At 38.4% G+C, this 15,337-nt stretch overlaps 1 protein-coding gene across 2 annotated transcripts in view; it reads right to left on the reverse strand.

Moving 5' to 3' along the window:
• Positions 1 to 15,337, reverse strand: part of ubr2 (ubiquitin protein ligase E3 component n-recognin 2) — a 141,158-nt gene that overhangs the window by 18,684 nt on the left and 107,137 nt on the right. For both annotated transcript variants that reach the window (XM_060831419.1, XM_060831418.1), the window contains exons 30-40: positions 14,980 to 15,179; positions 14,483 to 14,576; positions 13,632 to 13,793; positions 7,757 to 7,860; positions 7,128 to 7,197; positions 5,465 to 5,613; positions 5,078 to 5,133; positions 3,252 to 3,348; positions 2,992 to 3,062; positions 1,669 to 1,804; positions 1 to 91 (exon numbers count right to left, since the gene is read on the reverse strand). In XM_060831419.1, the coding sequence (XP_060687402.1) occupies positions 1 to 91; positions 1,669 to 1,804; positions 2,992 to 3,062; positions 3,252 to 3,348; positions 5,078 to 5,133; positions 5,465 to 5,613; positions 7,128 to 7,197; positions 7,757 to 7,860; positions 13,632 to 13,793; positions 14,483 to 14,576; positions 14,980 to 15,179 (1,230 nt within the window). The remainder of the gene's footprint in view (positions 92 to 1,668; positions 1,805 to 2,991; positions 3,063 to 3,251; positions 3,349 to 5,077; positions 5,134 to 5,464; positions 5,614 to 7,127; positions 7,198 to 7,756; positions 7,861 to 13,631; positions 13,794 to 14,482; positions 14,577 to 14,979; positions 15,180 to 15,337) is intronic.

Below are 15,337 nucleotides of genomic sequence, written 5' to 3' on the forward strand. Positions count from 1 at the left end.
CTTCCTGAGTATTGCCTGAGTTTGTCATACAATGTTAAGGCAGCAGCTTCTTCATCTCCATCAGCACTCTCCTGGTCCATAGTATTTTCCTCTAGAAGCAGTAAACCATGGAGACAAGTTACTTATTTAAACATGATTTGGAGGAGCTGGTGTTGGACTAGGGTGGACAAAGTTAAGAATCACAACAGGTTGACTATAACCTTACTGCAAAACCTCTTCTAAGGACACCTACCTTGAAGAAGTTGTCCTCTCTCTACAAGGATCTCTATAAGTCTCTCTCTCACTGCACCCCCCAGGTCATCTCCTCTGCCTGATGTTCTTCAGCCATTTCACCAGTTTCAACATTTCCCCTTCCCCTCTTTAATCCAGTCCCAACCTTCCAAATCGGCACTGCCCTCTTGAATGGTCTGACCTGTCCATGTTCCCTCCTACCCATTTGCTCCACCCTCCTCTCTGACTTATCACTTACACCCCCAGCTTCATCTATCTATCGCATTCCCAGCTACCACATCACCCAGCCTCACCCCCTTAGCCCATAAGCCTCATTCCTGATAAAGGGCTTATGCCTGAAACGTTGAGTATCCTGCTCCTCGGATGCTGCCTGATCGGCTGTGCTTTTCCAGGACCACACTGTTCGACTCTGATCTCCAGCATCTGCAGTTCTCATTTCTCCTAACAGATTTATTTGGAAGCACAAGCTTTCGGAGCACTGTTCCATCAGGCAGCTGTGGAACAGGATTATAAGACATAGAATTTATAAAAGATTAGTGTCGTGCAACTGAACTTAACAGTAATCTAAATTTGTTCAATTATATCACTTCAGTTGCATGACGCTGCAATCTTTTGTTATAAATTCTGTGTCTTATGAAGGAGCAGCACTCTGAAAGCTCATGCTTCCAAATAAACCTGCTGGACTATAACCTGGTGCTGTATATATTTTAAATTCATTTAAACATGCAAAATAATATAATTTTAAAGCTAACAACTAAATGAAATGTGATATATTCGTTCGCCAAGAAGAATTGGGGAGGGGCGGAATTGGAGGTTCAAATATGGCCCACACGTTGAAAATTTGTTCCTACTGATAACCAATGAATCAGTTCATCTTTGTAGATTGTAATTAGGCGGATACCATAAGAATCAGTGCTTAGGTCTCAGCTAGTTACGATATACATCAAGGACTTATATTTGTTAATGACACAAAATCAGATGCAAAAGTAAGCTATGGGGAGTAGCAAAGAGGCTACAATGGGATATTACTAATAGTTAAGATTGATGACAGATAGAACATAAAGGTGGGAAATCTGAAATTAACCTTGGAAAGGAAACAAAACCACAACCTGTTTTAAATGGATAGTCTGGAAAATGTAGATAGATGGGTAAGGCAAGCTTGTATATAAATCACATGAACTTAACATGCAAATATAACAAGTTATTAAGGAAGCAAATTCTATGGCAGCCTTTCTTAAAAAGTAATTAATGTATAAAAATGGAAAAGCCTTGTTTCAATTATATAAAGTCTTAATGAAGCACCACCTTAATGAGGGAGATAAGAAGGACATAATGGGCTTCGGAGTGAGTGCAATAAAGGTTCATAAGAATAATCTCTTAGATGAGGAGATTTGCTGTGAATAAAGAAACTTCTTCAAGTTAGTTTTCTTTGATTACCTGTTGAAGATGTCAGTAAAATCTGTACAATGTGTGCTGCGGTAACCAGATGGAAGAGATGAAGGTGACCAACAGCTAAGCTAACTCCTGTGAAATCTTGGCAGTGCACAGCTGGGTAAGAAAGCACGAGGCTCACCTGTAGGGAGAATAAGTGTCACAAAAAATGCTATGGGAACCATATTTTAGAGGGAAGAATGAGGAAATAGAGTTTTGAACAATCAAATCAAAAATATCATAAATAAGTAAAATGGCAGTTGGCTGCACAATGGACAGCTGCCAGAATATGAATGACTCCAAAATGATACCACAATGATGAAGAAACACAGATGTAAGGTCTTAGGCAAAAGATGCAGGAGAAATAGGAGAAAGACTTTTTTTTCCAAATATTAGCATGTAGTAATGGCCAGCAAGGCACTGCTTACAGAGGGTTGTGGGAGCAAGGACAAAATAGAATACAAAACACAATATGATTCCTGAAGAAGGGCTTATGCCCGGAACGTTGAATCTCCTGTTCCTTGGATGCTGCCTGACCTGCTGTGCTTTTCAAGCAACACATTTTCAGTACAAAACAAAATAGAAAGATACAATGGAAATAAGCTTCCACACCTAACGGGTCAGATTTAGGGATGAGATTAAATGGATTGCTCTACAAAGAGTTGGCATGAACTCCAAGGGCCAAATAATTGTCAAAGTGGATAACAAAAAAAGTCAATTCAAGTGCTTGAAAGGAAACCTTTAAAGCCTATTGATGTTCAAAATGCTATAACAGGTTTCCTGCCAAAATACTGTCACTGACTCCAAAAATTCCTATGCTCAGTAGACAACACAAGGCAGGATGACAAATTCAATGCAAGATCCAACAATGGAATAAGATCATTAAGGAAAGAGGAAAAGGAATAGGGGTATAAAACCGTGAGATAATAATTTTAGTTAAGGAAACTGTACTTGGCAGAATAATTTAGGATATAATTTTACTCAAATTTGATTCAAAAATAAAGATGACATTTGAAGAAACCCTGAGTATCAGTGACTTCACGCAATAGAAAAACCCTGATGTGTTTTGTAAAATCAACGTCACAAACTGAAGAGATTGATGCTACAATCTTAAATGTCACTTAAGAATGGATGTAACCTTTCCATTAATATTAGGAAAGTTTTGAAGAAATTCTAAACCATTTTAGGGAACAAGAAGAAGAATATCAAAATGGTTTTGTACACACATCAACAGTACTTCCAAGTAACGAAAACAAAACTATTCACTTACTAAACCTAGGCTCAGTGAATGATCACACAAATTAAACAGTTAAGAAAACAGCCACTTACCAATAAATGGAACATGTCAACATCAAGAATAGATGGAGAAATCTGAGTCTTATCATCATCAGGTATCAGAACTGAGAAAAGGAAAAAATTCATAGAAAACTAAGTTGCCTTTCACAAGACCAAATACTGCAGACCAATTCATTAAAATTGCATTTTAATTACGTTCAATTAACATCAAAAGTGACAAATGACTTGCAAATAAAGTTATAATGATAGTGGTGCACACTTATTCAAACATTCAAATGATACAGCACACAAACCTGATAGCAGTCGAGCGTATTGATTCTGAACTACAGGCAAGGAACTCACAGTCCATTGCGATGCAGCAAATCGAGTTAATGCCTTCAGACAGTCATCCTATAAAACACAATTCTAGATGCATGACGGTTCTGAAAATATAGCTCAAACAGAAAGAGTAAAATAATTTGAATTCAGGTAGTGCATTCATGACCTTTGAACATCCTAAAACATTTCAAAGCCAATACCTGTCACAAGTTAAAATATTACAGGAAGATGCATAATTTCTGGAACCACTTATATGAATTAAATTTTGGATCACTTCCCAAAGACCAACTATCTTAATTCTTTAGACCAAACAAAAATACAAATAAGTTTAAAAACAGCAGAAGGCTTGGAGGCTGAGGCTATGCCACTGGGGAGATAGCTATGGGGAACAAGGAAATGGGAGTGGAGTTAAAGAGACAATTTACACCAGTCTTCACAGTGGAAAATACTTCAAATATCCCATTAATATTTCAGAATAAGGGAGGTGAATTTAAAAATTATCACCACAAGTAGTACCAGCCAAACTAATGAAGCTAAAGGCAGATACATCCTTTGACCCGGATGGCTTGCATCATAGGACCCTAGCGACAGAAACAGTGGATGATTTAGTTGTAATTTTATAAAATCCTTGGTTTCAGGATAATTCCTGGATAATTGGAAAACTTTCACAGGTTGACAATCTGTAACCAGTGAGATTCCACTGGTTCCCCAAAATATATTAATGATTTGGAGGAAGGAATCAAATCGACAGTAGAGATTTAGAGATAACTAAAACAGGTAGAAAGGCAAGTTATGATAGGGATACAAACAACTAACAGAAATATTAGTAGGTTAAATAAGTGGGCAATAAGTTGGCAAGTATAGTGTAGGAAAATATAAAATTGCTCATTTTGGAAGGGAGAACAAACAAAAAGCAATATTTAAATACAGCAAAACTACAGAATGCTGCAACACAAAGGGACTTGAGAGTACTTGTACATGAAACACAGAAAGCAAGCACACAGATGCAGGAGGAATCAGGAAGGCTTATGGAATGCTGGTCCATATGTCAAGGAGGTTGCAGTGCAAGAGTGAGGAAGTCTTACTGCAATTGTACAAGGTGTTGGTGAGACCAGATCTGAAGTACTGAGAGCAGTTTGGTCCCCTTATTTAAGGAAAGATATTACTTCATTGGAGTTACTTGAGAGATGCTTCACAAGAATGATCCCAAGTATGGAACAATTGTTTTATGTGCAAAGGTTGAACAGGTTAGGACTCACTCATTGGAATTTAGAAGGATCAACAATGATCTCATTGAGACATAGTGGATTCTTAGACGACTTGACAGGGTTAATGCTGAGATGATGTTTCCCCTCATGGGAGAGTCAAGGACCAGAGGACATAGCCTCAGAATAAAGAGGGTTGAATGTCTTTGGAAATCCCTGCCACATAGAGCTACGGGGAAAAGTCCTTAGGTATATTTAAGGCTGAGATAAATAGGTTCTTGATCAGTTAAGGAATCAAGGGCTACCAAACAAGTGGATGCCAGGATGCTGGATGAGTTATGTTTTATTGAATGGCGGAATAGGCTTGAGAGGTCAAACAACCTACTCCTATTGCTACTTCTTATGGTTATGGTCTTATAGACATATCTTGCATGGTAAGGTTTTTCCCAGTAGGACTGTTGACAAATTAATCTTCAGCATTTTTAAAATACTTCCAGAAAAAAATTCAATAGCTGTTTAAATTTTCCAATATAATCTCAAATTCATTGTTTGCTCAACAGTCCTTATAATTGTATAAAAAGCTTCATCATTCCTACCTGCCTACATGGTAGGTGACCAAACAGTGGCTTTTCTTCATCTGCTAGAAAACGCTCTGGAAAGGTAAGAATAAAACCATCCTAAATGTTTACTTTAGTCTTGTTGAACATTGCTAAAGAGATATAAGAAGTCAGCTTTTAAGTTCTGTACTACAGAGCCATTGATTTCAGATGCCTGAACTAATGTTAAAATTGTATACAAGGTACAACTCTTAGTTAATGTCAGTTTTAGAGAATAAAGTCAACAAGGTTTTAAAGTTATGACTCAGACAACAGTTTACTTAGCAAACATAGCTGATTATTAAAAGTAATTTCACTTAATTTTGTTGATAAAACATTTAAATAGACATCCTAATTTATATACAGTAATGCATCACTGAGGCTCACCTACTGCTTGTATTGTATATGCACAGCTGCCCCGGCACATCATAGGCACTCGTGGATCCTGCTCGTTGGGATGAACCTTCAGACCGACTTTGAATGTTGCTGTAGCCAAGGTTGTAAGCATCCCTTTGATGCTTTCTGAGAAAGGATTCCTGTTGACAGAAATGAGAAACCACTGAAAAAATACTTCAGTAAGAAAATGCTTTTTAGGAACAATCTTCAAGGTTTTTAAAATTCATTCACAGGATGGAATCATTGGCTTAGCCTCAATCCCCAATTGCCAGAGGGCAGTTAAGTGTCAACCACATTGCTGTGGTCTGGAGTCACATGCAGGGCAGACCAAGTAAGTATGACAGTTTCTTTCCCTAAATGAAATCATCAAACCAAATGGGTTTTTCCTGATAATTGATGAAGGATTCATGGTCATCATTATTCTTCCAATTAAGATGATGACACAATAAGATGCTCCAGCTAGAGCTCCTCTGCTTGCCAGTTCCTCTTCCTTTCTTTTGCATTCCTCTTGCAGTTTTTTTCCTCCCGTCACTTTCAACTTTTAACTTCTTAAAGTACCCTACTAGGACGGAATAAAGAACTGAGTCCAAAACCAGCCTTGTGTGGGAGCGGGAGCGGAGTGTGTGGGGGTCGCGTCCAGGAAGTAAATCGCAGCTAGAGCCTCGAGCGGGAACAGAGCGAGCAGAGATTGAGTCCTGGAAGCGAGCGGGAGCCAGAGCCCATAGGAGGATGCAAAGAAAGCAGGGGCCAGCTGGAATAATAAGTCCGAGAAGGAAATCTGGGACAGAGGTTAGAACATGGAGGCAGTGAGGCCTTGTGTTCAGAAATCCAGTGAAAAAGGATTAGAACTTGAGTATTTTAAATATACTTTTTATTATTCTGGACTTTTTAATCTCTGTATTCCCATGCTCATCTTTATTATCTACTTTTTCATTCTGTCATAACACTTAAAGGATCTGTGCCTAAGTTGGTGTCAAGAGGCAATATTATAAATCTTTGACTGCATACATGCGAGTGCACACGACAATAAATTCTATTCCAATCTGCTCTTATTCTAGGATTTTTCTAGTATTTATTGAATTCAATTACCAACATCTACCATGGTGGAAATCAAATCCAGGTCCCCGGAATATTACCTGTGTCTCCAGGTTAACAGTTTAGCAATAATACCACTATGCCATCGTGTGCCCATCTTGAGCCTACTGAACTTGAATGAATAAATGTTTAATGTTGTATCAAATGGGTGCATTAGAGAAAGTTATTTAATTCACCATAATGCTGATATGTTTTCCTCAACAATGAAGTCTCCATTATCATTATTGTGATATCAAGTAGTACTGGGAGCAACCTGTGGGTGGAAAGATTGCCAAAAGATAGGATTTCCTTTAGATTAACAAGCTTATAGCCTAAGAGCTAACATCAAATACAAATGACCCAAAAGAACCATTTGATAATAAAGACAGAACTCAAACTTGGTTCTCTGGATAGGCAGTCCAACAATGATTGCCATAGGGAGAACAAAGGTAAACATTCATTTTAGTTTTATTCACAGATAAAGCGATTTTAATTTATGATTTTATAATGAATCATAAAGGCAAAGAAAATTAGGGCTACTTTGAAGTTAATAGAACTATTTAATGATCAAGTTACATACTTTGGTTTTACATCAGGTTGAAACACCTCAGGGATCTCAATTCCTTCAAAGTGGGTGGTGGAGAGGTTCTCTGAAAGAAAAGAAAAAGATACACTATGACTGATCTAGTGATCCTGTAAGACTACTTTATGTTGTAAATTTCTAAACTTTCTAGTTATCTGCTCATACAATGAAGCTCATTTAAATCAAGTCTTAAACTGCAAATCAAGGAAGGGCAACTAAATAAAGTTTAAAACCACACTGAAACTTTGAAATTTCTCTTTCCTTTAATAAAAATATTAATTTTTCTTGCACCCTGATTCAGATCTTCAGATGAGAGCTATTTTATGATGCACATGTGACAGAAGTTCGGAGATATTTTGAAGTTTTCATCACTTTTATTCTACTTATCCAATAACAATTTCATCTTGTAAAGTCGACATGGATAGGTAACCTTTTAAAGGTACACATTAAGCAATCTTGACTGTTCAACATAATATCACAGACAGATCTATACCTTTACTCTCCTTAATAATCAGAAATTTTTATTTTTCACTAAGGTACTTTTCACTTATACTCTCATCATTTTTGTAAGCTGCCCTTTGTTATATATACAATATACATCTGATTTTTTTTTTTTAAAAAAGTACCTGTTTGTTTTTCTTGGATTTTCTTCAGGACCTTCAACTGCTGCAATGTATGTTTCAGCCAACTTGACAGAACAGGAACACCTGCATTGTTTTTTGAATTATCACTGAAAACAAAAGTACAGGTTTCGTGAAAATGGTACATTTACATGCCTTATTTCCTCTTAAAGCAAAACAGTTTGCTCCAGTGTTGCTTGTCTAACTGAGTCATGTAAAAAATACAATACCGTGAGCACTTAAATGAACAAAATCTCAACATCAATGTCTTAGGAGATTAACAATGACAAGAAAGAAATTGTAATCCTGAAGGATTTTTTGAAATGGAAAGCACACAATTTTTTTGTTTTATGTGCATAGGTTCTCAATAAAGAAACGCAATACTCAAAAACTTAATGCAAGTATTCGATGATGACATTTACAAAAAAGTATTCCAACCGATACAGATTATACTCAGGAGCACAATAATGATGATTATATTTAAGCAGATGGCTGAAAAAGAAATGGCAGAGATCTTTGGCACTCCGAGGACTGTTGGAGACCACGTGCAAGACAATTCCATGGTCATGGCCATTAATAACTTTGTGAAAAGGCACTGACCCCACCAGTTACTCAACTGTTAAGGTAGACTGCAGAAAATCCCAAAACGTAATTTTCCAGGAACACATACTCAGCAACAAAATAACAGTGATGAGGCACACACTGTGATATTTCACAACAAAATTATTTTTTTCCAAAGAAGAAAAAGTACAGCACAGAACAGGCCCTTTGGCCCATGATGTTGTGCTGAGGATTAATCTTAATGTAAAATAAAATAACTTAACCTACGCACCCCTCAATTCACTGTTATCCATGTGCACTTCCAGCAGTCGCTTAAATGTCCCTAATGACTCTGCTTCCACCACCACTGCTGGCAACGCATTCCATGCATTCACAACTCTCTGCGTAAAGAACCTTCCTCTGATGTCCCCTCTATACATTTCTCCTAATATCTTAAAACTATGATCCCTTGCGCCAGACAATCCTGTCCTGAGGAAAACTCTCTGGCTGTTGACTCTATGCATTCCACTCATTATCTTGTATACCTTGATCAGGTCTCCTCTCTTCCTCCATCTCTCCAGAGAGACAAGTCTGAGCTTAGTCAACGTGTTTTCAAAAAGCAAGCCCTCCAGTCCAGGCAGGATCCTGGTAAACCTTCTTTGCATCCTCTCCAAAGCCTCCGAATGTTTCCTATTATAGGGCGACCAGGACTGGACACAATATCCCAAGTGTGGTCTCACCAGGGTTCTGTAGAGCTGAAGCAAAACCTCATGGCTCTTAAACTCGATCCCTCTGTAAATGAAAGCCAAAACACCATATGTTTTCTTAACAACCCTATCCACTTGGGTGGGAACTTTGAGGGATCTTTGTACTTGCACACCATGATCCCTCTGTTCCTCCACACTGCCAAGAATCGTACCTTTAATCCTATGTTCAGCATTCAAGTTCGACCTTCCAAAATGCATGACTTCGCATTTATTGAGGTTGAATCCCATTTGCGATTTCTCAGCCCAACTTTCCATCCTGCCTACGTCACGCTGCAGTTTGTAATAGCCCTCGATACTAACAACGGCACCTCCAACCTTTGTGTCATCTGTAAATTTACTAACCCATCCCTCAACCTTCTCATCTAAGTCATTTATAAAAACTACAAAAGAGCAATGGCCCAAGAACAGAGCCCTGCGGGACCCAACTAAACAATTACTCCAGGCAGAATACTTTCCATCCTCAACCACTCTCTGCCTTCTGTCAGCCAGCCAATTCTGAATCCAGATAGCCAAATCTCCCTGTTTCCCATACTTCCTGACTTTATGAATAAGCCTACCACAGGGAACCTTATCAAATGCCTTGCTGAAATCCATGTACACCATATCCACCGCTCGACCTTCATCGACCTGTCTTGTAACCTTCTGAAAGAACTCAGTAAGATTTGTGAGGCATGACCTGCCCCTCAAAGCCATGCCGACTGCCTCTAATCATGCTATGTTTGCCAAATAGTCATAAATCCTATCCTTCAGAATTCTTTCCAAACTTTGCTGACCACAGATGTAAGACTGATTGGTCTGTAATTGCAAGGGACTTCCCTATTACCCTTCTTGAAAAGAGGAACGACATTTGCCTCCTTCCAATCCTCTGGTACTATTCCTGTGGAGAGTGAGGGGGCAAAGATCTTCGCTAGCAGCTTAGCAACTTCCTTACTCGCAGCCTGGAGCAGCCCATGATAAATCTGTTCTGGTCCTGGGGACTTATCAATTGTAATGTTTGCCAAAATGTCCAGCACATCAACTTCATCAATCTTCATTTGGTCAAGCCTATATACCAGTTCCTCAAAGTTCTCATTCACAACAAGGTCCCTTTCCTTAGTGAAAACCAAAGCAAAAAGCTCATTTAGGGATTCCCCTATCTGTTCAGACTCCATGCACAAGTTCCCTACGCTATCCCTGATCGGCCCTACCTTCTCCCTAATCATTTTCTTATTCCTCACGTATGAGTAAAATGTCTTTGGGTTCTCCCTAAGCCTTCTGGCCAAGTCTTTTTCGTGCCATCTCCTGGCTATCCTCAGTCCATTTCTGAGTTCCTTTCTAGCAAGCTTGTAATCCTCTAAAGCTGTGCTAGATCCTTGCTTCCACCATCTTTCGAAAACTGCCTTCTTCCTTTTTGACGGTAAGCTCCTCGGTTCTCATCATCCAAGGTTCCTTAATCTTACCCCTTCTTTCCTGTCTCAGAGGAACAAATACATGCATCACTCGCAACAACTGCTCCTTAAATAGTCTTCACATGTCTGTTGTGCCCTTTCTGTGGAATAATTGCTCCCAGTCTGTACCTCCCAACTCCTGTCTGATAGCGTCATAATTTCCTTTTCCCCAATTAAATATCGTCCCCCCAACAACTGCTCCTTTCCCTCTCTAAGGCTATGATAAATGAGAGACAGTTGTGATCAGTGTCACCAAAGTGTTCTCCCACCACAAGATCTGACACCTGTCCTAACTTGTTGCCGAGCACCAAATCCAAAATGGCCTCTCTCCTCGTCGGTCTGTCTACATACTGAGTAAGGAAACCCTCCTGAACACACCTGACAAAAACGGCTCCATCCAAACCATCTGCACTGAGGTGGTTCCAGTCAATATTGGGAAAGCTGAAATCACCCATAACAACCACCCTGCTTTATCTGCATTTTTCCAAAATCTGCCCGCCTATGAGTTCTTCAATCTCTCTAGTGCTATTAGGGGGTGTGTAGAATGAGGTGGCTGTTCCCTTGATGTTCCTAACTTCCACCCATACTGATTCAGTGGGCAAACCTTCCTCAACAATCTTCATTTCTGTAGCTGTGATGCATGCTCTGATCAGCAATGCTCCACCCCCTCCTCTTCTTCCACCCTCCCTGTTCTTTTTAAAATGTTCTAAAAACATTTCTTTATTTTCATTACTGTTCTCTATTATTCTTAAGGGCCAAAACTAAACCTTTGCCACTGAACTGGTCATGACTTATCAAGCTTTCCACCATTCCCTTAATCTCTTGTATAAACCTGTTTCGTACAGCCTTGTCTCTATTCATATCACTGATACTGCTCTGGTTGCAGTCTCCCAATTGTTTTCTTCTTTCTTGCAGCTATAGTGCAACATCTTCATTTATTTTCATTGTGTGTGTGGCATGTTTTAACACATCTGAGTATGCAACTATCTTATTTGATGGTTCCATTTCTATTTGTCCTACGCCACTGACAACATTCCAGCAATGTTTCTGTCTCCCTTTCCACATGATTATTGTGGATAGCCCCAATATTCCATCCTTGATATTTTCTGTTTGTATACTGTTGTGAACCAGCTCTACATCTCCACTTCCTTCAGCCACCTTTACAAAAATGATGGATTAAGACATGAATGAAATAAAAGTTTCTTCAATCAAGCATTTGGACAGGGGTTCAAAATACACATGGGGAATCCACCCCAGAATCCTGAAATCGCTGGGAAAAATTCACTCACAGAGTAACCAGATAAACGTTACACCCATAAACAGAATGAAAGGCAATGGTGAGGAGGCACACTTGTTGACTACTGCCACTCTTCTTGCTCTTCCAAACACAGGGTATTTCCACACTTGCTGCTGATGTATTTCATAGTGAACCTAAACAAAGTACTGGTGAAACTCATCAGGTCTAACAGCATCTGTGGAGAAAGAAACCAAATTGATGTTTAGAGTCTGATATGACTTCTTCAGAACAGATTCACTATGAACCTTCCAGCAGTAAATGTGGGAGAGAACCAATTTGTGATTGAGCAGCAAGATGAGTGGCACTGGCCAACAAAGCAGGAATCGAGGGTGGAAACAGAAGCGAAAGTGGGCTGCTTGGCAAAGAAACAAGACTAACAGACATGGGCATGGAACAGCAGTCAGGGATTGGATAGGCAGCAGAGTGAGGCTCAGGTAGAGAGGGAAGTTTTCTATTGTCTGCAATAAAATGCTCACTTAACTGGGTACCTGAAAACTGAGGTAATTAACTCCCTGCAAAATAGTGCAATGTTTCTCGATTAAAGATGCAGGAGTTCAGGAATTAATAGAAAGGGGACACGTGGTGGAGGCTGTTATAATGAACATGATGTCAATTGCATGATTTAAAAATGAACAGTTGCATTTCATGAAGCTTTACATTTTTGTGTTATTACAGTTCAAGGCATGTTACAGGTTATGAATTACTGGAGTTGCAGTGTTAAAACAAACACGCCTGTTTCACTGTGAACTTGCCCAGCAAAAGAAATTGTTTGAGGGTAATGGCTTCTTGAGTACAGATGCATATCAGTTTAATAAAAAATACTTATTACTAACTTATGCCTACTGTCTTATGCCAATTTAAATATTGCAGTGCAGGACGTTCTGTTATAACACATGCTTCATCAATGCAAATAACGTGATTGACGAATTAGGGATGCTATTTCTACAGCATGAACTTTTAAAATGTTTGTTGGCTGTAACTCAACTACAGTGCCAACACTTTGAGCACTGTTTCTAAAGTGCAATTGTTCTAACATGAGGTTGGACACAAACGTAACCATCGCATTATAGAAGAACTGACTGTATACAGGAAATGAATGGTTTGTGTGTTGCAACTTTAAGTTTAGTGCAATGGTGACGATTATTGATGTTACTGATGAGTTATTAGAATTGTGCTTCTCACCATTAAAATCCACCATATATCAACACAAAAACAGATATTGTTAGTGAGATAACAAACAGTATTGTTACTCAATTACCAAATGAAGGAGTTAGCGAGACTGAAGTAAAAGGATATTGGAGATGGTGCATCTAATGAAAAGCCAAGCATCAGTTAAAGCTTCTATGAAGAGTGATATTATTGAAAGGCAGGAGTATAATGAAACCATTTACGTGACTGGGCAGTTGGGAAGTTCATGGAAATTGATTCATGGGCGCAGGGATAAGTTTCATGGCTGACAGCAATATGAATCACTGACATTAGAAAATGTTGACAAAGTGTGGCACTCACAGAAAAATCTGGACAAGATTTGAAGAAGAAAAATAGGAAAGCAGCATAAATTTCTGAGTGGATACATCTTGGTAACAAACAAAAACACCAAGGTAAAGAATGGTGGAGAAAGAAAGGACTCCCAAGTTATTTTTGCACTTCACTTTATGCCTAGTGTGGTGTCATACCTTTTGTAAAGGAGATACGTGGGAGATAACAGATGCAGAAAAATTGCAGTGTGAAGTGGACAGAAAAACCTTTTAAAATTCTGTCAAGCACTAACACCAGCAATATTAGGAATCCAAAAGGTGGATTAGAGTAGGCTATTTATTCGATTAATGTAGGTAATGCAATAATCTAACCTGTTCAATGGGTTTCTAGGAGAAGGAAGTAAAGGAATAACAGTGTTGCTCAAACATTCACACAGCGGACAAAGAAATTCTCCATTCTCCACATCATAGCTTGTGTGCACTCTTAACCGCTGCTGTCTCCGCTGCTCCTTTGCTTGAACTGCATCAAAGTAACTGGCAAAACAAAAGAATAACGCTTCATATCATTACAAACAGAAAGTGAAACAGTCTGTAAACATTAGAGTAGATTAGAAATGAAGTGACCTTTTGAATTTGAGATCTGAACATGAACATTTTGTAAATGGTGTAAAGGAAAAGTAAACAACTGCAAGTTGCACAGGCACATAATTTTAAGAGACTATTAGAAAAATTTTAGATGTAGCCATTGAAAATGATCTTTGTAGCTGAAAGCCTGCATGGTAGAAACCTGACATGGTAGCAGGTATTTAAACTGTAGTTACATTCCTCCTCATGCTCTGAATATTTAAAAATCATTACTGATCAGGAGCAACACAGGTGAACAGTCATGCTCCTGACCAATAAAATGGTGATGCTAAATGCTCAAAAACTCAAGAATATGCAGTGATTCTTTGAACAATAGTTTCATACTAAAATAGATGAAATCACCTTGCTTCCCAAGAATAATCCTCAGCAAGAATCAGAAAATAATAATGAGCTCCACCTATTAAAAAAACCCCATGTTTATAAGCCGTTAGGCAACAGGCTATAATACGTCACCTATGGTGGCTGACTATTCATTTCTAGCCTGTTGCTAGCGTATTATTTACAGAAAATTAACTAAAACAGACAATCTCAGCAGCTTATTGCTTCAAAAATATTTGTTATTAGTATGCGGTACTAACCTCTGCCAACAGTGAGCATGCATGATGTGTCCACAGCTACCAATATGAGTGCCACAGGCCAAATCAGGCGACATGAACAATGGATCATGATTTTCTGATGAGAAAAGAAATCATACTTAAAAATAAAAAAAAAATTCAACTTGAAGTTGAACAAGAATATTTTCTGGTACTCGCAACTTGCAAATATTGTTGCTGAGCTCCACCTATAAAAAAAATCCATGTTTATAAGCCGTTAGGCAACAGGCTATAATACGTCACCTATGGTATTATGATGTAATATACATTTACGAATCACTGGAGAAAAATCTAAATATTTAAAGGTTGAGATTCAAACACTATTAAAAATTCGTCAAATTTTCCAGCCTAGCGAAGGAAAATAGAAAAACAAATTACCAAGGTGCAACTTCACAGCAATTATAAAAAGAAATTTATTTAAGAACTTTTACTTTCTACAATGGAAAGTACCAGCATCATAAACACCAATGTAAAAAAATCACCTGGATCTTGAATGGTCCTTGCTCTATTCTTGGACAAAACTGTTGACCTCTGAACAAAGGATGCCAAAACCATTGCTTTGTTGTTCATTCTAATCTCCTGTTCTTCTTGGCACAAAATGCATGTAACAACTTGTTTCTCTTCAAAGACTCTGGTTTGTCTGGGACCTAAAGCAATCAATGCTGCATCAGGAACTAAAGGTCTAGAAATAAAATAAGATAACATGAACATCAGAACAATACACATTTTATTGGTACACATGTTGCTGAGTAGTAATTATCTAAGTAAAGCAATTTTATTACATTACAACAATGATTACTATTCAAGCAATACTCAGTTAGCTGGGAGGCACTTTACAAT

This window comes from Hemiscyllium ocellatum, chromosome 10 (assembly GCF_020745735.1).
Source record: "Hemiscyllium ocellatum isolate sHemOce1 chromosome 10, sHemOce1.pat.X.cur, whole genome shotgun sequence".
In the NCBI taxonomy this organism is placed as follows: domain Eukaryota; kingdom Metazoa; phylum Chordata; class Chondrichthyes; order Orectolobiformes; family Hemiscylliidae; genus Hemiscyllium; species Hemiscyllium ocellatum.